The 27,792-nt window shown below is 39.4% G+C and overlaps 1 protein-coding gene across 1 annotated transcript in view; it reads left to right on the forward strand.

Moving 5' to 3' along the window:
• The window catches only part of AGAP2 (ArfGAP with GTPase domain, ankyrin repeat and PH domain 2), a 166,847-nt gene that overhangs the window by 53,920 nt on the left and 85,135 nt on the right, over positions 1-27,792 (forward strand). Inside the window, exons 2-3 of the mRNA XM_075265599.1 lie at positions 18,303-18,361; positions 21,861-21,948. Coding sequence (XP_075121700.1) covers positions 18,303-18,361; positions 21,861-21,948 — 147 coding nt within the window. The remainder of the gene's footprint in view (positions 1-18,302; positions 18,362-21,860; positions 21,949-27,792) is intronic.

Raw genomic sequence — 27,792 nt, forward strand, 5'->3', positions numbered from 1 at the left:
TGCTGATGTTGATTTCAATTTTGGCACATGGGGCCCCTCCATGATGCACCTGAATTAATAATAGGCCCGAGCAGCACACAAAGGGAATAAGGCCTGGTTCACATCTACGTTCGGTATTCCATTTGGGAAGTCCGCTTGGGGGACCCTCCCCGAATGGAATACCTTAAATGCATTAAAAAGCAGTTAGCTCAGGAAGCACACGGACCCCATAGATTACACTGGGATCCATCTGTTTTCCCCGCAGTGTCCGCACAAATCATGTGGAAAAAAAAGTGCTATTTGCAGTACTTTTCTCTCTGCATGATTCACGTGGACACTGTGGAAAACACATGGACTCCATTATAGTCTAAGGGGTCCGTGTGCTTCCTGAGCTAACTGCTTTTTAATGCATTTAAGGTATTACATTCGGGGGGTTCCCCAAGCAGCCTCCCCAAACGGAATACCAAATGCAGATGTGAACCAGGCCTATGAGCGCTGGCCGGCGCACTTTGGATGCCACGGTCATGTTTTGGTGCATCATCTCCTGAGCCCGCTCCATACAGCCCCTTGCTCCTAATCAGGTACATGTATGTAATTTTGCATGAAGGGGTTAATAAATTGGTCCGTATAAGTAAGTGGAAGAAGTCTGGTCCTGAATTACAGAATGTGACTCTCCAATATTTAAGAAGGCTCCAAACTGGTTCTACTTTCCTTGCTGAGAAGAGTAAGGTTACATGAATATGAGGGTTACATTAAGGTGTATTGTTTCTTACCATTCCATGAATATATAGGATACAGTCCTATGAAAAAGTTTGGGCACCCCTATTAATCTTAATCATTTTTAGTTCTAAATATTTTGGTGTTTGCAACAGCCATTTCAGTTTGATATATCTAATAACTGATGGACACAGTAATATTTCAGGATTGAAATGAGGTTTATTGTACTAACAGAAAATGTGCAATATGCATTAAACCAAAATTTGACCGGTGCAAAAGTATGGGCACCTCAACAGAAAAGTGACATTAATATTTAGTAGATCCTCCTTTTGCAAAGATAACAGCCTCTAGTCGCTTCCTGTAGCTTTTAATCAGTTCCTGGATCCTGGATAAAGGTATTTTGGACAAACAATTCAAGTTCAGTTAAGTTAGATGGTCGCCGAGCATGGACAGCCCGCTTCAAATCATCCCACAGATGTTCAATGATATTCAGGTCTGGGGACTGGGATGGCCATTCCAGAACATTGTAATTGTTCCTCTGCATGAATGCCTGAGGATTTGGAGCGGTGTTTTGGATCATTGTCTTGCTGAAATATCCATCCCCGGCGTAACTTCAACTTCGTCACTGATTCTTGAACATTATTCTCAAGAATCTGCTGATACTGAGTGGAATCCATGCGACCCTCAACTTTAACAAGATTCCCGATGCCGGCATTGGCCACACAGCCCCAAAGCATGATGGAACCTCCACCAAATTTTACAGTGGGTAGCATGTGTTTTTCTTGGAATGCTGTTTCTTTTTGGACGCCATGCATAACGCCTTTTTTTATAACCAAACAACTCAATTTTTGTTTCCAAAATGAAGCTGCCTTGTCCAAATGTGCTTTTTCATACCTCAGGCAACTCTATTTGTGGCGTACGTGCAGAAACGGCTTCTTTCTCATCACTCTCCCATACAGCTTCTATTTGTGCAAAGTGCGCTGTATAGTTGACCGATGCACAGTGACACCATCTGCAGCAAGATGATGCTACAGCTCTTTGGAGGTCATCTGTGGATTGTCCTAGACTGTTCTCACCATTCTTCTTCTCTGCCTTTCTGATATTTTTCTTGGCCTGCCACTTCTGGGCTTAACAAGAACTGTCCCTGTGGTCTTCCATTTTCTTACTATGTTCCTCACAGTGGAAACTGACAGGTTAAATCTCTGAGACAACTTTTTGTATCCTTCCCCTGAACAACTATGTTGAACAATCTTTGTTTTCAGATCATTTGAGAGTTGTTTTGAGTAGCCCATGATGCCACTCTTCAGAGGAGATTCAAATAGTAGAACAACTTGCAATTGGCCACCTTAAATACCTTTTCTTATGATTGGATACATCTGGCTATGAAGTTCAAAGCTCACTGAGGTTACAAAACCAATTTTGTGCTTCAGTAAGTCAGTAAAAAGTAGTTAGGAGTATTCAAATCAATAAAATGATAAGGGTGCCCATACTTTTGCACCGGTCAAATTTTGGTTTAATGCATATTGCACATTTTCTGTTAGTACAATAAACCTCATTTCAATCCTGAAATATTACTGTGTCCATCAGTTATTAGATATATCAAACTGAAATGGCTGTTGCAAACACCAAAATATTTAGAACTAAAAATGATTAAGATTAATAGGGGTGCCCAAACTTTTTCATAGGACTGTATATAGGGACACAGGCCGCAGAAAGGCCAGCTACGTTGTACTGTATTTCACTATGTGTCTGTAGAGATGTTCATTGTGCCCTGCCTGAATTACCTGAGGTGCAAGGAGAGGCGTCTTCTGTGTTCCTGTGTCAACGCCATGATCCTCTAGTTGCCAGGCAACCGCTCTCAATGTCTCCAGAAAACCCAGTAAGGAAGCGGAGGTGCCAAAAATAAATGATATTTTGCACCTGTTACAAAGACTGACAAAGATTATGTGATGGATGTAGCGCCTTGTCACATACATAGACATACAGAGAGGCTGTAGAATTACACACATCATTTCCAGTGGACAAATACAGCAACACATTAGCAAATCCTCAGCGCTGATTCTGCAGAATGGAAATCTCTGATTCATTGCAACCTGGAGAATAGATATTATCATCTCTAATAACAATACCAGTGTGTGCATACTGTACACATACACTATATACAGATATTCCATGTGCATGGGTTTCCTATACAGTATTAAAGGATATCTCCAGTTATAAACAGCCCTACCTACATGAATAGTGCATGTGAATATAAGAATTATCATGGCATATCTTATAAGGAGATCTTATTAAGCTGTTGTTCTGTTCCAATCTGACTGCTAGTTAACATTATATTTGTCTCAGTATTCAGCCTCATACCTAAAGCTTTATGGAGAAGGGAGGGGGAGGAGAGGGCTGCTGCAGGATAGTGAATTGATTTATTGCCTTATTCTGTGCACTAGTAGCCTCTTACTACAACCTAGCCATGTTAAATGAGTTTAGATTAGTAAAATAAAGAACCAGCAATTACTTGAGTATTTTTTTTATCTCCCTCCCCTCTTCATAGACTAATATGTAGAAAGTAACTCTGCCTGAAATGTGAAGAAGAAACATCATAATTAAAGATGAGCGAGTAGTACTCGATCGAGTAGGTATTCGATCGAATACTACGGTATTCAAAATACTCGTACTCGATTGAGTACCATTCACTGTTCGAATGTAAAAGTTCGATGCAGAACCAGCATTGATTCACTGAATGCTATACAGTCGGTCAATCAACGCTGGTTCTTCTCCTACCTTTAGAAGTCTTCTCCGTGCAGCGTCCCCGCGGCGTCTTCCGGCTCTGAATTCACTCTGCCAGGCATCCTGGCAGAGTGAATGAAGAGCCGGAAGATGCCGCGGGGACGCTGCAAGGAGAAGACTTCTCGGAGGATCCAGCCCAACCCTCACTCGTGGACTTGGTAAGTGTAATTTGATCGAACGTTGCCTACCCCTGAAACGAGCATTTTCCCCCCATAGACTATAATAGGGTTCGATATTCGATTCGAGTAGTCTAATATCGAGGGGCTACTCGAAACGAATATCGAACCTCAAACATTTTACTGTTCGGTAATCTCTAATCATAATTTAATAAGCTAAGTTAGAAAATTTCATATATTAACCTGTACTATTTTTTCATTTAAATGTGAGTTCTAGACACTTGGTGTTGTCCATTAGGTTTTATTATACTATTGATTATTTTAAATGGAAAACTAACTCTGCATTGACTTACAATGGGGTTGGGTTCCATCATGGTGTCCATAATTTTGGCAACAAAAAATATTCATGCAGGGCTATATTTTCCTTTGAATCTGAGATGGAGGTTTAAATTGGTAAAATGGTGTCTTCGAAAGAGACATTATCACACCCGTATCCATACATGGTAACCATTTTATCCCAAATCATAGCCATGGTTTTAACCATCAGTGTAAGCATGTACATGAACCTGATATGGAGACAGATCTGCTTCAATGTCTTTTATCACCTCTACTAAACGCAAGCACTTTTAACACACTAGAATGCAGTTGTTTTGTGGCGTGATAAATTATTTGCATCAATAGAGCATAGAGAGTTGTGTCTGTGTACAGCCGTATAATTACTCTCCATCCCCAGAGTAAATGAAGACATCGCTCATCGTGTCCTTTGTTTTTTACAATGATACTTGAAAGGGATTTCCACCACAAGAGTAAAGTTAAGAGCCCTCATCCATCTTAAAGTTCATCTCCATATTTAACAACCACATGATTTGTTATAGAAAATTCAGTTTCTAAAAATAATGCCCTGCAATAATAAATTATACAAATGTACAATACGATTCTAAAGCTAAATCAGTCCATAATTTCTCGGGTAGGAGAAAGCTAATTTTTTTACCACACCATAGACAATGGTGAAGGTGACATGGAGATTCAATGACATCATGATGATTGTTCAATCATGTAATGTGCTATAAAAAGTTGGCATGTATGCCATATGTGTAGCTTTCACAAACAACATGATCAAATATGTCGGAAAAATTTACATCTGGTGTTGATATATGCCAGACCCAATGGTCAATACTCTTCTAGATGCAAAAATTACTGAGCACTTCTAGAATTTTTTGCAGCTAAAAGGCACAGTTGCAGTATCTTCGGGGTTGTAGTCCAACTATATTCACTTACATCAGTGAAGGAGTTGCAAGAAACCCAGTGATCTTTTGGTTATTTGACTGGAGTTGTGGCCGCAGTTGCAGTGTAACCCTAGCCATAAGAGCACTGTACAGCATGGGACTATACAGTATAATACAACATGAGAGTGCTGTACTATATGGAACTATATGAGACAACATAAGAACACTGTACTACATGGGACTATAAAAAACAGTGGGGTAAAAATGGCAAGCACCAAAACTTGTGACTTTTTGAGGCCAGAAAATTGATTAGAAAGTTTCCTCCATTTTGCATTTGAGGCTTTCCCCGTCATATCCAAAAATGAGCAGTCTGACCCCCTCCTCTATCCATTATAACTATTATTGGTTTGTTTACATGTAATTCTGCCAGGAGTAACTGTACATTATCAAACAAATGGCTCAGAAAAGCCCAAGTGACTATAATATAAGAATATATATATATATATATATATATATATATATATATATATATATATATATGAACACTGGACTACAAATACGAGGCAAATACACTCAGACAAACTGCTAAAACACAGAAAAGACAATTTATGAGCATAGTCAATCTGCATCCTTTCTGCAAGCTGCATCATTTCTGTAAATTGTATCCCATCTGTAAGCACACAAGCAGCCACATCTAGATACAAGTACATGGAAAACTTTTTTCCATTGTAATCTGTGAGAGTTGCAGAATGTTCAGTCCTTTGCACAGAGCAGTTTGCAGATGTTTATGTGCAGGCTGTGGGGAGAATCAACTCATAGTGTCTCTATTCATTCTGTGAAGATACAAAAGGACCCCCATCCCTTCCACTCATTGTGATCCCATTTTGCTTATCTAATGTATCTATGGACGGACCTTGGCTAGCAACAGGAAGTGAACTGCAAATTACCTAGAAGGGAGACACCTAGTAGCATAGAGTTTTTTTCAGGCAGAAAACAGACACATTTTTAATTAAAGTCCAGAATTAATTATGTTCCAGAATCAAATATTAAAACAAATATTAAATGAGACTAAGTTGTCTGAAAGGTCAGTGACCATTTTAGGGGCACCTGTCAGATCATTTTCACACACCCTAACCCAATATCAGTATCATAGTATTTGCCAGTGTTTTTTATAGCACCAGTCCACTTCCATCATCTGTAGAAAAATAAATTTTTATTCGGTATTCATATTAGGTCTTTCAAGTCAAGAAGGAGGAGTGGTAAAAAGTCACACCCAAATCTAGCCCCCTGCTGTAATATGTGTCCCTCAGCCATCCTAACCTAACCTAACCTAACCACAACTGCCTGTTTAGGGCTCACAGACGTATATCAGCATATAGCTTCAAGTACCTAATTTTCATTAAAATAAATAAAAAAATCCTTTCTCATGGATTACAGCAGTGGACTACCATTATGAAGATGCCAGGGCACAATCCATGAAAGGCACTTTAAGGTACTGATGGTGGTTGGTAAAGTGGAAGGGGCTGACATGAAGCTGACAGGTTCTCTTTAAGCCAATTTTGTCATGGCCATGACCAGTTGTCCTAGTACTTTATTAACTGCTGGTCATTTTAATAATTTTATGTGTGGCTTTTATTTTTTTTTCTTGAGATCACTTTGCATTGTCTTGAATTTTCACTTGTCTGTATGTTAAATGGCCATTTTATATTGACCCTGTCCGTAATGCGGTCTAAACTTTATTGAGCGCTACACTTAACTGGCTAGTTATGACACTGAGAATTATAAATGGCCGTATCATCATAGACCTTAAGTGAGATAAATTCATGTTATGTTAGAGGTCTGGATCAGTTCATGCAGCTGGAATATTTTATGATGATAATGTAGATGATTTCTTCTGAATGTGTCTTCATATTTAAATATTAAACAAGCAATTGCTCATAGACGTCTCAACTGACTTTAAGCCGCCTTTGCTATTACACCCTGCATTCTACTGAGGAGTCTCTATATACTGGATATTACTTACCAATTACACTTGTTGGATGTTAGGGAATAAAGGGATGATTTCTCTGCTAAAGTTAGTTGACTTTAACATGACTTCTTTTCGCCCTTCTTACCCCATCAAGCAGCTAGAGTACAATGAAAAGAAGACTGAATGTCATAAATGAATAGTGCATTTAAATATAAGAAATTTTGTAATATATCTTATTGATGAGATCTGTTTCGCTCACCACTTATTACACTGCTCTCCTGCTCCTTATCTTTAGTCTGACTGCTTTGTTTAGATTGTAGTCTTCTTATTCAGCCTCACATATACAGGACTCATTCTGTGTAGAGAAGAGCGAACACTGTTCGGATCAGCCGGTCCGAACAGCACGCTCCCATAGAAATGAATGGAAGCAGCTGGCACGTACACTTTGCCGGCGGCCGGTCACTTAACCCCCCGCGTGCCGGCTACGTCCATTCATTTCTATGGGAGTGTGCTGTTCGGAACGGCTGTTCCGAACAGTGTTCGCTCATCTCTAATTTTGTGTATTATCAGCTTCTTATCTACAACATTACGATGTTAGAAAAGCAAACAAGAGAAGAGAGTAACAGCAGCAATTATTTGTGTCTTTTCTAATTCCTTCCTTTCCTCATAGACTAATATAGAGAAAATAACTCAACCTGAAAACTAGGAAGAAAACACATTTCTTTATTAAGATATATTACAAAGTTTAGTATTTTCACCTATACTATTCATTCATGAAAAGTGGTTTATATCTGGAGGTAGAATTTAAATGTTTCTGAATTACAGAAACAGATCTATAATCTTTCCAGAGAGTGCAATAGTTGGAAATGTAAGTGGAGGTGATCTGCAATACCAGACACAGTCCATAGGCAAGAGTGGCGCTCTCCTGGAAAATCAAACATGGTTTCTTATCCTGAATAACCCATTTCATGAGAGACTAGTGTTTGTATTACCTTGTAATACACTTTATCTCCAAGCAATACACCATAAGGAAGTGAGAGTGTACAACTGTTCTCCGTATCTAGCCTTACATACAGTGTCCCTGCCAGAAAGAAACTGTATTTTATGTATTAGAAGTACAAAATATAGAAACTTTGGTTTGTTTTAGCCAATAAGGATCATAAAACTGTTACAGATATGTAGACGTAAGGCTGTGTTCACAGCTGCATTTTGCATTTCCATCTTTCTGTTCCTTCATAGGGTCAAGACAGTGAAAAAGACACTTGTGCCAGATTTATCGATGGGAACCTTCAGGTTTCTGCCATGATGTCCAGTATTATACAGCATGCTGTGCTATTGTGTTTGAATTTGCGACAAAGCGTCCAACATAGATGTGAACAGAGTTTTACTGTAGTGAAGTGTTGAGTAAGAATATGCATATGGATTTTCTGAACATTACAAGTCAGGGCTGTAACTCTGTTACAAAGAAATCATAGTGCTGCCATAAAACTTCACAAATAACAGAAGGCTGAGGATCTGAATCATCTTAAGGTTTTTTACATTGTGAACTTAATTATTGGAAAAATCTGCTGTTCTTCCATGGAGGACACAGCCTCATAACAATGCAGAGACTTGTAGTTATAGTGCTAGTCTGACTTACCACCTGCATTTACTACAGAATACTTTATCTTCATATGTACGGATATATTCACACACAGATGTGTAAGCTACATTTAGATGTAGGACACCTGTATAGTACCAAATCTATATAAAGAAAAGGACCAGTTTACGATATACCTATGTATAGATTTTTTTTTAGTATATAGATATTTCTTTCTATATATGGCATGATGCATATTTGCCGAAATTAATATTACAGTGTTACTATAGTATTACTACTAGTACTATTACGGTGTTACTATAGTACTATTACCAGTACTATTACAGTGTTACTATAGTACTATTACCAGTACTATTACAGTGTTACTATAGTACTATTACGATGTCACTATAGTACTATTACAGGTACTATTACGGTGTTACTATAGTACTATTACCAGTACTATTACAGTGTTACTATAGTACTATTACCAGAACTATTACAGTGTTACTATAGTACTATTACGATGTCACTATAGTACTATTACAGGTACTATTACGGTGTTACTATAGTACTATTACCAGTACTATTACAGTGTTACTATAGTACTATTACCAGAACTATTACAGTGTTACTATAGTACTATTACGATGTCACTATAGTACTATTACTGGTACTATTACAGTGTTACTATAGTACTATTACTAGTAATATTAAGGTGTTACTATAGTACTATTACGATGTCACTATAGTACTATTACAGGTACTATTACGGTGTTACTATAGTACTATTACCAGTACTATTACAGTGTTACTATAGTACTATTACGATGTCACTATAGTACTATTACAGGTACTATTACAGTGTTACTATAGTACTATTACTAGTAATATTAAGGTGTTACTATAGTACTATTACGATGTCACTATAGTACTATTACAGGTACTATTACGGTGTTACTATAGTACTATTACCAGTACTATTACAGTATTACTATAGTACTATTACCAGAACTATTACAGTGTTACTATAGTACTATTACGATGTCACTATAGTACTATTACAGGTACTATTACAGTGTTACTATAGTACTATTACTAGTAATATTAAGGTGTTACTATAGTACTATTACGATGTCACTATAGTACTATTACAGGTACTATTACGGTGTTACTATAGTACTATTACCAGTACTATTACAGTATTACTATAGTACTATTACCAGAACTATTACAGTGTTACTATAGTACTATTACCAGAACTATTACAGTGTTACTATAGTACTATTACGATGTCACTATAGTACTATTACAGGTACTATTACTGTGTTACTATAGTACTATTACTAGTAATATTAAGGTGTTACTATAGTACTATTACGATGTCACTATAGTACTATTACAGGTACTATTACGGTGTTACTATAGTACTATTACCAGTACTATTACAGTGTTACTATAGTACTATTACCAGTACTATTACAGTGTTACTATAGTACTATTACAATGTCACTATAGTACTATTACAGGTACTATTACGGTGTTACTATAGTACTATTACCAGTACTATTACAGTGTTACTATAGTACTATTACCAGAACTATTACAGTGTTACTATAGTACTATTACGATGTCACTATAGTACTATTACAGGTACTATTACAGTGTTACTATAGTACTATTACTAGTAATATTAAGGTGTTACTATAGTACTATTATGATGTCACTATAGTACTATTACAGGTACTATTACGGTGTTACTTTAGTACTATTACTAGTAATATTAGGGTGTTACTATAGTACTATTACGATGTCACTATAGTACTATTACAGGTACTATTATGGTGTTGCTCTAGTACTATTACGAGTACTATTACGGTGTTACTATAGTACTACTACTAGCACTATTATGGTGAATGTCAGCACTTTAAAGATGGAGCACGCTCAGAAACCAAGTACAATTTGTCCTGCACAAAATAAGCCCTCATACAGTTCTGTAAATGGAAAAAATAGGAAAGTTATGAATTTTAAAGGAGGAGGGGAGGTGAAAACTAAAATAAAATTTTTAAAAAATGTCTGTGATAGGAAGAGATTAATATACATTTCTACATTTTCTGTACTTTGAGCTATGTTGGTACTTTCATCTCGTGTGATTATTTCTGTATTCAATAGTCTGAGGAGGGAGCTGGGGAGAGAAATGTGACGTATGTTCTGTGGATGGCAATGAAAAAACTACCACTATTTCACATCTATATTGAATACCGGAATCTATCTTTTTTATAGACGTATGTGTCGCTATAGTTACAGGCTGCAAACATATTGACCCCGCAGTGATGTTTTACATTCTCGTATACGTGTCCTCTTCTATCATCTATGAGGATGACTGCAGCAAAAGCCTCCTGTACACACAGACTGTGTCTGCATAGGGGCTGTATACAGAATATGGTAGGATGTTTTCTATGAGGACTAGTTACACTGTTGCCCTATATTTTATTTTACACTAAATATTGGTTGGAAAGTACACGTATACCTCAAGTTTATGTATCTATTATTTTATTATCTGTACTGAAAAATTGCTTTTTCTCTTCTGAAAACAACTACCATTTGTTGCCCACCTTACAATACATTGCATGCATTTGTCAGGCACATTGGAATTCCTTTCTTATATGGCACAGCTGTCACCATATCTTAACCAGCAGTGGTCTTGTATACCGTGTGCTGTAAACCAGTCCGCCGTGGGTTAACGGCTCCCTAAATCCAGTCAGTGATGGAGAGTGGCGGTATCCAGGCAAGTTTTTCCTGGCAATCTGTCTGAAACGATATCAGAGCATTGTGGCAGAACAAGTGCAGTCACAAGGCAGGACAAGGAAGCACTTGAGGGGAACCATTATGTACGGACATGGACGTGAATACACTCGGTGCCAGAAACAGTTAAGGTAATTGCCACTGGCCACAATCCTGTCTTCTGCGGGCTGTGAGAGGAAGTATATTCTATCTACCCATACCAACACTCTTTTCAGTTTCCAGATTTTGGAGCTATTCTTGGCGGCGAGCACAGGGCTGCCCACACAGCCATCCGTGCATGTGTCAAGCAGACTCATGTTTATGGACCAATTCCTTCCCATCTTTAAAGGGAGAATGCCATTATTCTTTGCCTTCAGGGTCAATAGACACATATTTTATCTGCCTGCATTGTCTGCTATCCTTCCTAATATGTCATAAGAAGGAGCAGTGAGGTGTCAAGGAGGAAATTCACCTTCTCTTAATTGAATCATAATTTCTGAAGGTGTCGGAAATGTTATTCAGTCCGGTGTGGATTTCAAAGATCGCGAAGCCACATGATACCTATATTTCATCAATATCCCTAAGTAAGCTTGTGTGTTTCTAGGCTCATTTATCAGTTTCCTCTCCCTGTCCGCACTAGTAGTTGGAAATCTCATATGTTTAATTTTAGTAAGTCACAGGTAAAAATGAGGGAAAAAATAAAATTTGGCTGAGCCCACAGATTTTTGCAGAATTGACCACCAATCTAACATGTATAGGGACCTCCAAACAGTCCCTTGACATCTGGTATGGGGTAAAAATGGGGTCGGTATCTTGGATCCCTTGTTCCTGCTGACAACATCCTCTTGCATCACCTTATTTCCCCACTCCTCATAGACGTATATTGTAACAAGAAAGGTGTGCACATTGATAGTGGAGTCAGGAGGGATAGTCGTCAGGCAACAGTTCCTGCATGTGTTTGGCTCTCATTGCCAATCCCTTCTAACATGAGATGTTCTAGGACCAACATCTCCTCATTCACTCTTTCGTGGGTAATAAAAGTATGAAGACGACATTTCTTTCTGAGTATCACAGTTTTTAAGGGTGAGTTCACACTATGTAAATGGCAGCTTATTCTGAACGTAAAACACGTTCAGAATAAGCGGCGTATAAAGCAGTTCCATTCATTTCTATGGGAGCCGGCATACAAGCGCTCCACATAGAAATTAATGGACTGCTTTTTTCACTATGAGCACTCCCATTGAAGTGAATGGAAAGTGCCTGCGTGTACGGCTAGCTCTGCTCATGCCGAGCTGTACACGCAGCGCTTCCCATTCACTTCAATGGGACTGCTCGTAGTGAAAAAAGCAGCCCATTCATTTCTATGGGGAGCGCTCATATGCCGGCTCCCATAGAAATGAATGGAACTGCTTTATATGCCGCTTATTCTGAACGTGTTTTACGTTCAGAATAAGCTGCCATTTACGTAGTGTGAACTCACCTTTAGTCATGAGATCACTGTTTTGGTATTGACTACAATTCCTAAAGTATGTCTGGGTCTCCTCGGGATGGGTTATCAATGAATGATCATGGGGACCAACTCCTGGCCCTCGCATGCCAGCACAATGAAAGAAACATGGCACTCTGGTGAATGTTGCTGAGATGTCCTACCAGGCACACTTGGATAGATATACCAACTACGGCCCCTTCAGACTGCTGATTCATTGGGGTCATAAGCCTTAGATCACTAAGACCCCTAGGACATATTGATGACCTATACAAAATTACCCTTTAAAACAACAAATCCAAAATTCCTTCCTCTTCCTACTGTGTCCAGTCTGCTGCTCACCTGAGAAAATTACTATAATTACTATACCATATATAGATATGCTATGCATGGCTTTTTCTATTCATGTACACTTTATTGCTTTGCACACTCATTGCCCTGGTTATTGCATACCCAGATTATATAGCCAGAAAGAACAAGGCTATAGTGAATTAGTCTCAAACTAATGATAAGTCTCTAATGCATCTAACCCACCTACTAGATGCTGCAAAGTGGGTTCTTTTTTGCTGGACCTCCATAGGACCTGTTACCATGTGACAATTTAGGTCCTCCAGTGAATCCTTGTCTTCCCGCCTGCTTCCCATACAAGCAGTTATGCAATTTATGGCATCTATATTCAAGTTATTCGAGCTCCTACTATAGACAAGTGAATAAACAGTCCTATGAATGAAAGTTACAGAATCTGCATGGTATCTTTTTAAGATCTGGAAATATTTATTTCGTTTTCAGACAGATATTTGTGGCTTTCATGTTTGAAACGTGTGCGGGTGTTTCTACCTTAATGAGCCTTGCCGAGATCTTGTACTTGCCGTTTTGTGTAGCGTTGAATATCCGGGGTGATTTATTAAAAACCATAAGTCACTCTTGGGTATTTCATGCAGACAGATCTCTTATCACCCGTGTTTTTCTTTTTATGAGGTTGCTATAATATGACCTTAGTAATAATCGCTACAAGGAAAAATAAAAGTTCTTTTATTCTTTACCTTCTTAGTAAGCCATGTGATAAAAAAAAAGCACAAAGAAACATATGGAAGGAGCTCTCCGCAAAGATATCCTTTGGCGAAATATAAATTTCAACTGGAAACGAAGATTTTTAATGAAAAAACAAACAGTCAATGGTTTGCTCTGCTGTTATATAGTTGTTATTGCTTGGAATGTGTAGGAGGATAATTGGGCCTGAGGTCATACATGCAGAGTATTCCTAAGGAAAAATCGTATATGGATAGGGTTTGACAACATGAAATAGTCTAACAATTCCTGTACAGTCATGTCTTTCAAATAGAAATGCTGATCCCTTGTATATATGTGTTTTAGGACAAATACTGGAACATATTAATATACTGTCCGTTATCATGGCTGGAATTGTATATAGACAACATACAACAGCTGATGATATCCATCCCACAGCACAGCTAAGGTGCTACTTGTATCATGTCTCATCATTTTAGTGCTATTTGGTACATTTCCACATATTCATACTGCTAATAATTTATTGTAATAAATATACAGTAGACCTATAATGAACTAAACATGTAGAAAATACACAAAATAATTTTAAAAAGTGTGACCGTATGTGTGTAATGCAGCCATGATATAGCAGCTAGAGGCGTATCCAGACAAAAGGGTAAACTGATACGTCTTCCTTGATGCAGAATTTAGCCATACCCCCAGCTAGCGGTAAATAGTCTTGTCTGACAACTTGCAGTTATACAGTTTCATGGTTTTAACATTATGCTTCAAGCTGTTGCTTTCAGGTGATCACAGCCTTGAGCCTCATTCACATATGCATATGTTGGTCAGTATTTTTGCACAGCTGTATATAGACGTGTACTTCCTTACCTTGACATGAGCAACTTTTTCAAAAACATGATTTTGCAATATTTTGTCACAAGATATCTATCCTCTTTGTGGTCAACCAGTTGTGCTAATGTTAACTGTCAATGCTTAGCTAGCATATTGTGATATTGTATTGAATTTATTTCACAAGAAAGTGAGATTGGAATCCTTGGCCATTTGAGCGGCAGTAAGGACACAGACACAAGGCAATACCTACATATACAAACAATTTATTAAAAAAAAACATTTATAAACAAGTCAATGTTTAGCTTTTTTGCACTTGCTTGGTATAGTATATTAACATCATATATTCTTTCTTCGGTGATACTATGTTCCTAGGTTTTCCTAAAATAAACAATAACATGTCAATGGATTAGACAGTAGACTCCGGCAACTGGGTCCCAGTGTTTAGATGACATGTGCCCATTCACTTTATCAACAGAAAGCAAAGGAGTTTTGGTAATCTCAAAGAACACGTATCTTAGTATATAGGGACCACTTACAGGTATTGACTTTTTCGGTGAACAGGGTCCTGATATTTCATGCAAATACTGGGACTTTTAGCTGCCACCAAGCTACCAATTGACACTCATGACTTATCTACTTGATATACTATGGTTAGAGATGAGCGAACAGTGTTCTATCGAACACATGTTCGATCGGATATCAGGGTGTTCGCCATGTTCGAATCGAATCGAACACCACGTGGTAAAGTGCGCCAAAATTCGATTCCCCTCCCACCTTCCCTGGCGCCTTTTTTGCACCAATAACAGCGCAGGGGAGGTGGGACAGGAACTACGACACCGGGGGCATTGAAAAAAATTGGAAAAAGTCATTGGCTGCCGAAATCAGGTGACCTCCATTTTAAACGAATAGTGGATTTCAAATCCGGGTCATATGAGAATGTGAACTTTGTGACTATGAGACAGGGATAGCTGTACAGGCAGGGATAGCTAGGGATAACCTTTATTTAGGGGGGAATGTTATTAAAAATAACTTTTTGGGGCTCTATCGGGTGTGTAATTGTGATTTTTGTGAGATAAACTTTTTCCCATAGGGATGCATTGGCCAGCGCTGATTGGCCGAATTCCGTACTCTGGCCAATCAGTGCTGGCCAATGCATTCTATTAGCTTGATGAAGCAGAGTGTGCACAAGGGTTCAAGCGCACCCTCGGCTCTGATGTAGCAGAGCCGAGGCTGCACAAGGGTTCAAGCGCACCCTCGGCTCTGATGTAGCAGAGCCGAGGCTGCACAAGGGTTCAAGCGCACCCTCGGCTCTGATGTAGGAGAGCCGAGGGTGCACTTGAACCCTTGTGCACACTCTGCTTCATCAAGCTAATAGAATGCATTGGCCAGCGCTGATTGGCCAATGTATTCTATTAGCCTGATGAAGTAGAGCTGAATGTGTGTGCTAAGCACACACATTCAGCTCTACTTCATCGGGCTAATAGAATGCATTGGCCAGCGCTGATTGGCCAGAGTACGGAACTCGACCAATCAGCGCTGGCTCTGCTGGAGGAGGCGGAGTCTAAGATCGCTCCACACCAGTCTCCATTCAGGTCCGACCTTAGACTCCGCCTCCTCCGGCAGAGCCAGCGCTGATTGGCCGAAGGCTGGCCAATGCATTCCTATGCGAATGCAGACTTAGCAGTGCTGAGTCAGTTTTGCTCAACTACACATCTGATGCACACTCGGCACTGCTACATCAGATGTAGCAATCTGATGTAGCAGAGCCGAGGGTGCACTAGAACCCCTGTGCAAACTCAGTTCACGCTAATAGAATGCATTGGCCAGCGCTGATTGGCCAATGCATTCTATTAGCCCGATGAAGTAGAGCTGAATGTGTGTGCTAAGCACACACATTCAGCACTGCTTCATCACGCCAATACAATGCATTAGCCAGTGCTGATTGGCCAGAGTACGGAATTCGGCCAATCAGCGCTGGCTCTGCTGGAGGAGGCGGAGTCTAATGTCGGACCTGAATGGAGACTGGTGTGGAGCGATCTTAGACTCCGCCTCCTCCAGCAGAGCCAGCGCTGATTGGTCGAGTTCCGTACTCTGGCCAATCAGCGCTGGCCAATGCATTCTATTAGCCCGATGAAGTAGAGCTGAATGTGTGTGCTTAGCACACACATTCAGCTCTACTTCATCAGGCTAATAGAATACATTGGCCAATCAGCGCTGGCCAATGCATTCTATTAGCTTGATGAAGCAGAGTGTGCACAAGGGTTCAAGCGCACCCTCGGCTCTGATGTAGCAGAGCTGAGGGTGCACAAGGGTTCAAGTGCACCCTCGGCTCTCCTACATCAGAGCCGAGGGTGCGCTTGAACCCTTGTGCAGCCTCAGCTCTGCTACATCAGAGCCGAGGGTGCGCTTGAACCCTTGTGCACACTCTGCTTCATCAAGCTAATAGAATGCATTGGCCAGCGCTGATTGGCCAATGTATTCTATTAGCCTGATGAAGTAGAGCTGAATGTGTGTGCTAAGCACACACATTCAGCTCTACTTCATCGGGCTAATAGAATGCATTGGCCAATCAGCGCTGGCCAATGCATTCTATTAGCGTGAACTGAGTTTGCACAGGGGTTCTAGTGCACCCTCGGCTCTGCTACATCAGATTGCTACATCTGATGTAGCAGTGCCGAGTGTGCATCAGATGTGTAGTTGAGCAAAACTGATTCAGCACTGCTAAGTCTGCATTCGCATAGGAATGCATTGGCCAGCCTTCGGCCAATCAGCGCTGGCTCTGCCGGAGGAGGCGGAGTCTAAGGTCGGACCTGAATGGAGACTGGTGTGGAGCTATCTTAGACTCCGCCTCCTCCAGCAGAGCCAGCGCTGATTGGTCGAGTTCCGTACTCTGGCCAATCAGCACTGGCCAATGCATTTCTATGGGGAAAAGTTAGCTTGCGAAAATCGCAAACTGACAGGGATTTCCATGAAATAAAGTGACTTTTATGCCCCCAGACATGCTTCCCCTGCTGTCCCAGTGTCATTCCAGGGTGTTGGTATCATTTCCTGGGGTGTCATAGTGGACTTGGTGACCCTCCAGACACGAATTTGGGTTTCCCCCTTAACGAGTTTATGTTCCCCATAGACTATAATGGGGTTCGAAACCCATTCGAACACTCGAACAGTGAGCGGCTGTTCGAATCGAATTTCGAACCTCGAACATTTTAGTGTTCGCTCATCTCTAACTATGGTGTCTATTCTGGAAAATTGGATTTCATTGGAAAAAAATTGGGTTTATTAGAATGGTTGACTTTTTGTACACATTGGCTGTACACATGTCTGAAATGTACTACATGTTGTGTCTGTGTATCAGAAGGTCTATTGGTTCTTTCATCAGATCCACCAACTCCGCTCCACTGATTCCAACATAGTTGGAATTTTTTCTCTAGCCATGACCGGTCCTGAGCAATCAGTTTAGTTAGTTTCAGCATCAGATACACTGATTAAGCTCTGTACTGTCATGGGTGGTCCCAGACTATCTGCCTTATCCTTGGACCGTCCACCTGACATTACAGAACCTAATTACAATAATGGGTGCTAAAACTAAATACACTGATTGTTCTGGAACTAAGGGGGCTAGATTCCAACTGCACCCGAATAAGTGGAGTGGAGGCTATTGAGGGATGCAAAGAGTTGACCTTGGTGTAGTTGGTGAAAGGTCCCCTTTAAGTTACATATAAGCAGATACTTATAGTGATGTTGTGGTGTAAACTATAAGACTTGAGTTATTAAACGTAATATTATTTTTTCTTTGCAGAATGTGTAATGAACAGCCAGGAATGGACTCTCAGTCGAGCTACACCTGAAATACGAGTAGTAAGTCTTTTATGCTGTATTCTCCTAACATGCCCAGCTTTTATTTTCATGTGTCCAGTATATGCTGTACCATATCCTAGCTGGTGGATCACAAATAAAAGCGCTTCTGGAGTTACAATATGCAGTTAAAGGGGTTGTCTGACATGATTAAATGTTTTGTAAAAGGGGCAGAATGAGTTAAAAAAAAAAGGAAGATAAGCATTGCTCCATGGCCAGAAATGCCACTCACTGGCCAAAGTAGTGATTCCCTTCAGCCATTGACTAACTGGGCAGGGCATAAGATAGTGCCCATGTGTACATGACATTTGATTAAATGGTACTTCTTTACTGTATACAGAGGGTTTGTTTTTCAGATTCCTTAAAAATCTAGGAGGATTGGATACTATATTGTGGAGCTAATATACTTCTTCAAAAGGATAATTCCATAGTACAGCACCAAACACCATATAACACCATTATATAGAACCATAGGAAGTCTGTGTGCCCTTATATAGCCTTCTTTATGTTACTTTGCTTTGTGCATGAGAGTAAATGGGGTGGGACATGGATAAGATAAGATAAGATCATCCTTTAATAGTCTCACCATAGGGAAATTCAGTGTGTTACAGCAGCATGGATAATACGGTACCATATTACTAGAAAACATATACAAGCTCAGAATAGCAGATAGAAAAGATACTAGTAGTCATATCAACTAAAAAGAAAAGAAACACTCAGGATCATTTAGTTCTCTGTGTGGAGTGACCTTCGCTTAGCCTGATGTTGATTATACAGCCTGACCGCAGTTGGGAGGAAGGACCTTATCCCTTATCTAGTTTGGCTTATTATAACTAAACTCTTTGGTTGTCTTCCACAGCTATACAAGATCATTCAGGCTGATATTTGTGAATACACTGACAATACAGTATATACCTACCACAGGCTAAATAACTTATTAGATCCTGTATACTGTATATGATGTATAAATTCTTCTGATCTTGGCCAGGTCATAGTACTGCAATTATTTGTCGGCATACTTATACAGACTCTTCTAAAGTTATTATGTTCTGCTGCCTGATCACAAGCAATATTACTAATTGACATAATCAAGAAAAATACTGTTCAGACATAAAGACGTAAAACCACAATCCTGTACATGAAAGACAATAACAGCTATTGATTGTGAGATGACTAATACTGTCTGCACAAAGAGAAGGTTGCTGAACACTTATAAAAGGCCTTGGAGTCAGGAATTGTGACTTCATTTTTGTCTAAATTAAAAAAGAAATAATTCACAGAGTTGTATAAAAGAATTGAACATTGTAGAAAAGATTATGTTAGACTGGGGACACATGGGGCAAGTGTGCTGTGGATTAGCCATGGCAGAATCGACAACTGTTAACCCTCTGCTATGTAAAGTAGAAGACCCATCGATACGCTGAAAAGGGTCTTACAATGTGGGCTTTGAAGCCACAGCATGTCCAAATTATTCCTGTGGTTTCCACTTCTGCTATAGAATGGTTGAAAGCTGCGGCCATAACCAGATGATTTCAACAGTTTATTGCCATGGTCAGGTCCACTGCGGGAAGTCAGCTATGGTCATTCCACTGTAGTCCTATCCCATGTGTGTCCTTAGCCTAACATATTAAAGCAGACCATACACATAACATAGTTACACATATATCCTGAGCATGCCTGTGTTCTCAGTAGTAAGCCACTGACAAAAATATAGTTCAGTTGAAAATCCACCTGCTTTTAGGTCATATTGAGGAGAACCCCCTAAACATTACATATATGGCTAATTCCAGTGAAATTGTTAGATTCAGGCCAACTTAAAGTGTACCTCCGGGTATAAGAAAATTTGCATAAATGAATAGAGATGAGCGAGTAGTATTCGATTGAATACCTCCCCTGCATGGATATTGGTGCACCCAGTTGAATACCACATGATAAACGCAGTAAAAATTCAACATCCCTGGTGCTTTTTTACACCAATATCTATGCAGGGGAGGTATTCAATCAAATACTACTTGCTCATCTCTACAAATGAGTACTTATTAATACAAGAAAATTTGTAATATATTTTATTAAAGAAATATGTTTTATTGTCTACTTTTTTTAGACTGACTTACTTTCTACATATTAGTCATATTATGATGAGGATACTAGAAAAGACAGAGTGAACCATTAAAACCATTATGTAAAAATTAGCAAACATACACAGCCCACTCACATGTCCATGGTCACAGTCGTGGATCGCGCTCCAATGTCCAACTGTACAGGATAAGCCCTTGGTTAGGGGTGTGCAAATAATACAATCACAGAAAAAATATATCCAGCAAACAAAAAAGTTGGATAATAAATATGAACTTAACTTTTAATTATCATGAAAAAATGTGAGCAAGCATATATAAAATGGAAAACATCTCATGTTTGGACCGCTTACGTGTTTGAGGGCATGAGCTTCTTAGTCATAGCCTCATTAAAACCATTAGCATATCATATAAACTTATCACAGGAGCTGAGGTGTTATGGTCAGTGAGCAAGTCCGCCTTCACAAGTTCATCTCCACAAAGCCCGTAAAACGCCAGGCGTGATTTGTCATAAGGCAGCACTGCAAAAAAACTAAGAATAATAAAAGACCATAATATACAACATTGAGAAATAAAAAAATCCTTAAGGGTCTGTTCACATGGCAAAAAATGAAGAGGAAATTCCTCTGTATGGGCCTAATCACGAAGGAGTCTCAAGCTGTGGAGCCCGCGGGCAGAATCCGCAGCATAATCGAGTAGGGCGGTCCTTTTTTCCACATCCTGCTGCGATCTCTGCCTCCCATTGAAAACAATGAGAGGCAGATTCGGGAGGAATACGCTTCGGATTCGGGGGCGCCCCCAAATCCACAGCAAATTCCTCTGTGTGAACTGACCCTTATAGGGTGGGAAGGCAGGAAGTTCCAAAGAAAGCAACCAAATATAAGGTACCCAGGGACTCATATAAACTATGGGTAATACCATTATAAGCCCATAGGGTGCAAAGGGAAGTGATTACAGGGTATATGCAGACTGTACTATTGCTGGCTAGAGGGATGGACTATACTGGAGCAGCAAATGGGCATTAAAGGGAAACTCCGTTCAGTAAGACACATAAGGGCAGCTATCGGAATAACACTGCAGCACCATGTTGAAGAGGAACTAAACCTTGCTCTGCAGTCACTGACACTTTCCGTAGATGGTTTGGTGTAATTCAAAATGGTGGTTATGGGGTAATGCAAGAACGATTGAGATACTCACATTGTATTCAACTAGTACTGTATAGATGGGTCAGTCATAGGATATTCCTTGGTAAAATGCCTTTGGGAGACCCAAACACCAAAATATTCAGTAGCTCTTTGATAATCTTAGGGTCTGTAACAAGTACTTTACTGTATCTTCAGATTATCTTCTATACTCTTCATTTTAAGCAAACACAAGAAACTTCATTGTGGTAAGATTTGTCTTTAATATGTTTTTCTCCTCTACAGGGTGTTGTGGGTAACATCAAAAGTGGAAAATCTGCCCTCGTTCACCGATTTGTTACAGGATCCTATCTGGCATTAGAAGCACCAGAAAGTAAGTTACTTCCTCTAAGTACCTTTGGTAAGGCTGCTGTATATAGGGATAAATGTGTGCCATAATATCGGCCATCTATGTCACAAAACTCCAGATAGGATAAAGAATTCCCCCTATTGTGTTTTTAAGGTTCTTAAGCTAAGTAACCCTACTTAATCAAATTATATCACAGTACCCCTAAGGCGGGTTGCAGATGACTGTGTGCTAGCTGTTTGCTGTGAATGGCATGGGCGGCGCACAGGGGGCAGACAGATATAATCCGTGTGCCGCCTGTGCATCGGGTTTACTTAAGCAGACCCATTCATTCAATGGATAGCAAGGGCTTCAAGACCAGACAGGCATAGGATCTGCTCCAAATTTTGCAGCCGCCACTGTCAGCCTGTGTAATTCACGATCATGTGCACAGGCCCACAGAAATGTATAGGTTAATGTGCTATTTGGGAAAAACCCAGCTAGCACACTGACCTGGCACACGGTTGTCTGCAAGTGGCTCAAGACTGTGATCATACACTTTGTTGACTATTTACCGCTCTGCATAAGTACATAAGTACCCTACTAACATCACATGAACCACCTGTGGTATGCATACCCCGAATTATAAGCCTACACATTTACCAACATTTACACCCTAACCACAGACTGCCCCATCACCAGGAGTGTGTGTGTGTGTATGTGAGTGTGTGTATATGAATGTGTGTATGTGAGTGTGTGTGTGTGTGTGTGTGTGTGTGTGTGTGTGTGTGTGTGTGTGTGTGTGTGTGTGTGTGTGTGTGTAGTCTGTAAGACACGTCTCTTTCCAGGCAAAGATATGCCAAAATTACTGGAAATTTTGGTAAAAATTTGAGACTGTTGCTCCAAATTCAAAACATATGACAACTATGAACCCAGGTAATAGGAGGTCATAGACCTAGTGAGACCATGTTAAAGAGTCAAAATACGTTGTACATTCAACCCTATGCTACATAAGCCAGCTTTAGATGAGCAGAAACTTGTGCTATCTAGTTCAATAATTTCCCAGTTTCTATATAAGCCACCCACTCACATACTCTGCTGGGCTCTTTGTGTTCTGTTGCTTAAAGTAGCAAAAAGCATTGTGTTTTGTCAGCATGAAAAAAAATTGCTTTTGCAAAGCCATAAAAGAACATCTCTTACTCAGAACATTAGAAACGGAGGAATTCATAAAAGTAAATTAATTACATCTGCGTAGGCTCCCAGCAAGAGAAATTCTATACTTCTGCTAAGGGTAATACAGGGGCTTATATGTTTTTATGTATATTATTTGCTCCTAAATGTCAAATGCCCCCTAAACAATCAATTATATATTATATTCCTAATGAGGTATTGCCATCTGGGACATAAGTGTCTGATGGATGCAACATCCATCTTGAGAATTGGGGTGACCCATTTCGCTTTGTAGTAAGAGGTGGTCATCCATGGACAGTTCTCTCCATTCATTTCATTGGGAGTTCTCAAAATAGCCAAAGAGGATGATTTGGATATCCCCATAGAGTACAGCAGGGGTTAAAACACCAGGGCTGGTATAATAATGGCAAAATGGATTGTAGCCCAGAGCTGTAGCATGCAAGGTGGCCCAATGTCAAGTAATTGCTTATTTGCCCCATTATAATCCGACCTCATAGTTAACCAGTTCATTCATCCCTAATGTATATGTGTTTTTTTTAATTTTATTAGTGTCACTAAGGGGTATTATAGGATCACTAAGGGGTATTATATTGTGTGAAGAGGCCACAATGTGGTGGGCTGCTATGGAACATTATTCTGGCGCATGGACCTTTGGATGAATAAATGGGGTTGTACTTTCTGAGCAGCCCAGGACCCATTCCACCCTTACATCACCCCAGTGGACCAATTGTTTCTTCATACTCAAAGCACAGTTGAGCGTTGTGGAGAGTCAGTGGCTACCACACACACAATGTTTTACAGGAATCCAATCTAACTATCAGTATATTTCTGGCATGTGGGAGGAAATCGGAGTACCCAGAGGAAACCTAAACTCCATTTGCCTTTGGTTAGATTCAAATCCAGGACCCCAGGAAAAGGGAACAGTGCTAACCACCGGGTCACCATGTTGCCCCAAAGCAAGAGCCTTTCCTCTGGTAACAATATTACACTAGCAGCAGAACTTTACAACACATGCAACCAGTTTTATGGACAGTACTTGCATCTGGGGAAAAGGTTTGCTACCCTAACCATGTATTTAAGAATCTGGTCAAGGCAGAGTTATCCCTCGTTCACATCTGCGTTGGTATTCCGTCCGGGGGAGTCCACATGGGGACTCAATAAAAGGAATACCAAACACAATTGCAAGCGATGTGCAGTAAGCACACGGACCTCATAGACTATATAGACTATAATGGAGTCCGTGCGCTTGCTGCACGCTGCCCGCACAAATCATGTGGACAGGAAAGTAGATTGGGAACTGCACAGTCTTAAACCCACATCGACTTATCAAGCAATTCAGAAAAATTTTATGTAAATGTGACAAAATGCCGCAAGATGCGTTCCCTTTTTGTTTACTTTATGCTGTCATAACCGCAAATTAGTAAATCTGCACCATTATATTCTGATCCAATAAGTGGATAACCATTTTCATCATGTAGTGTATAGTACAAAGATGATGCACTTTCCACTATAATACACACTGTGCTATGAAGGACTTTACTGTCCTTGAGAAAGAACTTGATAAAACTTTGAAATATTCATTCTGTGGGGAAAAAATAGTTACTGATAATTACAATTAAGATTGTGCTTGATGAATTGCCTCTGGGACATTAGTCCGTGGTGGTAAGACACCATCTCAGTCCTTGACTATTAAGCTGTCAGCGTTGTCATCCCATTGTGGCAGTGTCTTCACACGCTAGTCTAATTAAAGGATAATTATGTCACGCAGCTCCTTGACAGCATTAATTGTATAGCCCTGTATTGCTCTTGGAGTGATGGTATCTCTTCAATACACAATATGACTCATTTACGATTTCAAAAGATAATTCTGAACAAAGATACCAGGCTACATGGATTAAATGCAAATCTCCAATAGCTGGCACAACTAATTTCCTCCGACTAAAAAACTGCTAAATGGAATCTACTATAGATATCGATGGACAGTTCTCTCTGATCAACCATACTGTACCAATATTTAGTTTTAGTGATACATTGGGATGACCAGCTTTAGCCTCCCTACCTAACCTCACCTCACTCGTGTCCCAAAATATGGAGACTCCAAGAATTGTATTTTTTTTTTTTTTGCAACGTTTTAGATGGGATTGGAATTAAAATGTAAATAAAACTATATAAATTTGGTATCCTCAGAATTGTACCAATCCATAGAATACAAATGACATATCATTTTAGCTGTACAGTAAATGTCGTAAAAACAAAGCTCATAAAAAAGTTGCACAAATGCAGTTTTTCTCCAATTCTACCCCATTCTGAATTTCTTTCCAACTTCCCAGTACATAATACAAAATATTAAATGGTACCATTACAAAGTAAAATTTGTCCCACAAACATTAAAGGGGTTTTTCCATCTTCCTCTTTCAGCAACTTTGCCTGCTGTCTTTTCCTCTCAATTCCTGTATTCTTCAGCAATCGGGTGGGTGGGCTTTGATGATTGATGAACAGGACACTATAAAATAGCTCAATAGATAGAGATATTGCCTTTACCAAGAGAGATTAATTTAATTACTAGAAATAATAAATTACATATAATATGCACAGTAAATGTCTATTACATTACACAGCATTTGAGAGCTTCTACAGAAAAGGGACAACTTGTGCAAAACTCAATGTTATCTTTGTGTGTACATAAAGACATAACATAGGCTGGCCTAACCAGAGACTGAAATTCCAATTCCTGGGTAGAAGGCAATAGTATACTTGTGTAAAAAGGGTAGAGTGGACCCATATAGCTCTGATGTAAACAGCTTTGACACAAGTGTTGAACGGGTCCATAGACCCCTATAGACCTAATGGGGTAGATTTATTATGCGTTGTTTACTTTCTTTTACACCACCTATGCCACTTTCATGGACAGGGGTGTGGATGGTGCACTAGATTTATTATCATTTACACCAGTGAGGTGCACCCTTTGTCAAGAGATATGAAGACATCAGTCATTCAGCCAGGTAGATGTCCATTTGGCATCTACCTTTTTTGGAATATATCTGTATATGTCTTATCCTTAACCACTTTAGAAGATCTTCCATGCTTCGTATGCATTTGGCAACCACAAAAAGCATATATTGATGTATGGATGACAAATGGAACTATATAGTCTACAGTTGCTTTTCTTGAGGCTTATACTTGATGTTGGGAAATTTTTACCAAAGATAACCATTTAAGGAGGTGTGACTAGACACTATTTATTCTTTATGCCTGCGAAATGTAAATGCACATCGATCTTGAAGTCCGAAGTCCACAGATCACTCGGACCACATCTACCATCACATCATTTTATTATTTACTATGTATTTCACTCTGTCTAAATTAAAAATATAGTGAGAAAAATAATAATTCACATTAAAGCGTAGCTGTGGCGGTGGACCCTGAGCAAATCCCAGCACAGGCTCGCACAGTTACCACTGCACAGCTTAATTGACTTTGTGATTACAGTTGTGAAAAATTCTTAATTGAAAGATTTGAAGGTGATTAATAAACATTCGCCGCCCCGACAAGTAATTTCAGGAAGGTAAAAAAATTCTGCACTGACACAGCAGCTGAATTCTAAATCCATATCTTGGCACCTTATGGCCATAGTTCTGAGCTGCCTGATTATCATGATTTGTTCTTTATGACTTGGATAAAGTCTATCTGTCCTATAAAGCCCATGTAATTACATAGTATCAATGGCAGATTTATTTGCATTTACGTTCCTTACTACTTCATATGTAATTATAGTCTGTTTATTATATGTACAATGTGTGTAATATTTATATATATATATATATATATATATATATATATATTGTAATTATAGTCTGTTTATTATATGTACAATGTGTGTGTATATATATATATATATATATATATATATATATATATATACTGTGTGTATGTATATATATATATATATATATATATATATATATATATATATATACACACACATGTATATATATATCATATAGTTTAGCTAAGATTTGATGCTCTATACTCTTACTACTTTTACAGAGTTACACTGCGTTTATACAGAGCTGTAATCCGACATCGCCTTGACCCTTAATAGGCCCAATTGTATGCCTCTGATTGTATACCTAAATATTTAGAGATTAGATGAGAGGTGATAAATCATATGCTGTATAAGTCAGCTAAGGTGGCCATACACATTCAATATCTTTCTATTATATGCTGAGTACTGTAAGTCCTACTGGAATAAAAGATCTCTGCAGGGCAATGGCCCCTATGGTTCCCTGAGCCCTGAGGGGAAAACTAGATGTAACATCCTCACCCATTCGGGCTTTGGCACCATCCTCCGGCCGCATGCTGCAGCGCAGGAGGCATGTCCAGCTATGATTCCTTCCTTTGGGTTCTTCTTGTATTGTCTGAATACTGTCCTATTCCCTCACCTAATTGATTTTCCTCCACACCCATCTTCTTAATCTTGGTTTCCCTTCGCCCCTATAACAGTTAATGTTAGCCTTGCCTGTGTGAAGGGCATACAATTTGTATACATCTTCCAGACTGACCGAGCTTTGTGTGAAGTTACGCACTTGAGAAAGGGCAGGTGTGCCCGAAACGCGGCGATTTTTTAGCGTTGTGCAGCATTGTCTTTTTGAATAAAATCCTGTTGTGACCTGAGAGCGCCGTCTTTCCATTTCATTGAAA

This window comes from Leptodactylus fuscus, chromosome 2 (assembly GCF_031893055.1).
Source record: "Leptodactylus fuscus isolate aLepFus1 chromosome 2, aLepFus1.hap2, whole genome shotgun sequence".
In the NCBI taxonomy this organism is placed as follows: domain Eukaryota; kingdom Metazoa; phylum Chordata; class Amphibia; order Anura; family Leptodactylidae; genus Leptodactylus; species Leptodactylus fuscus.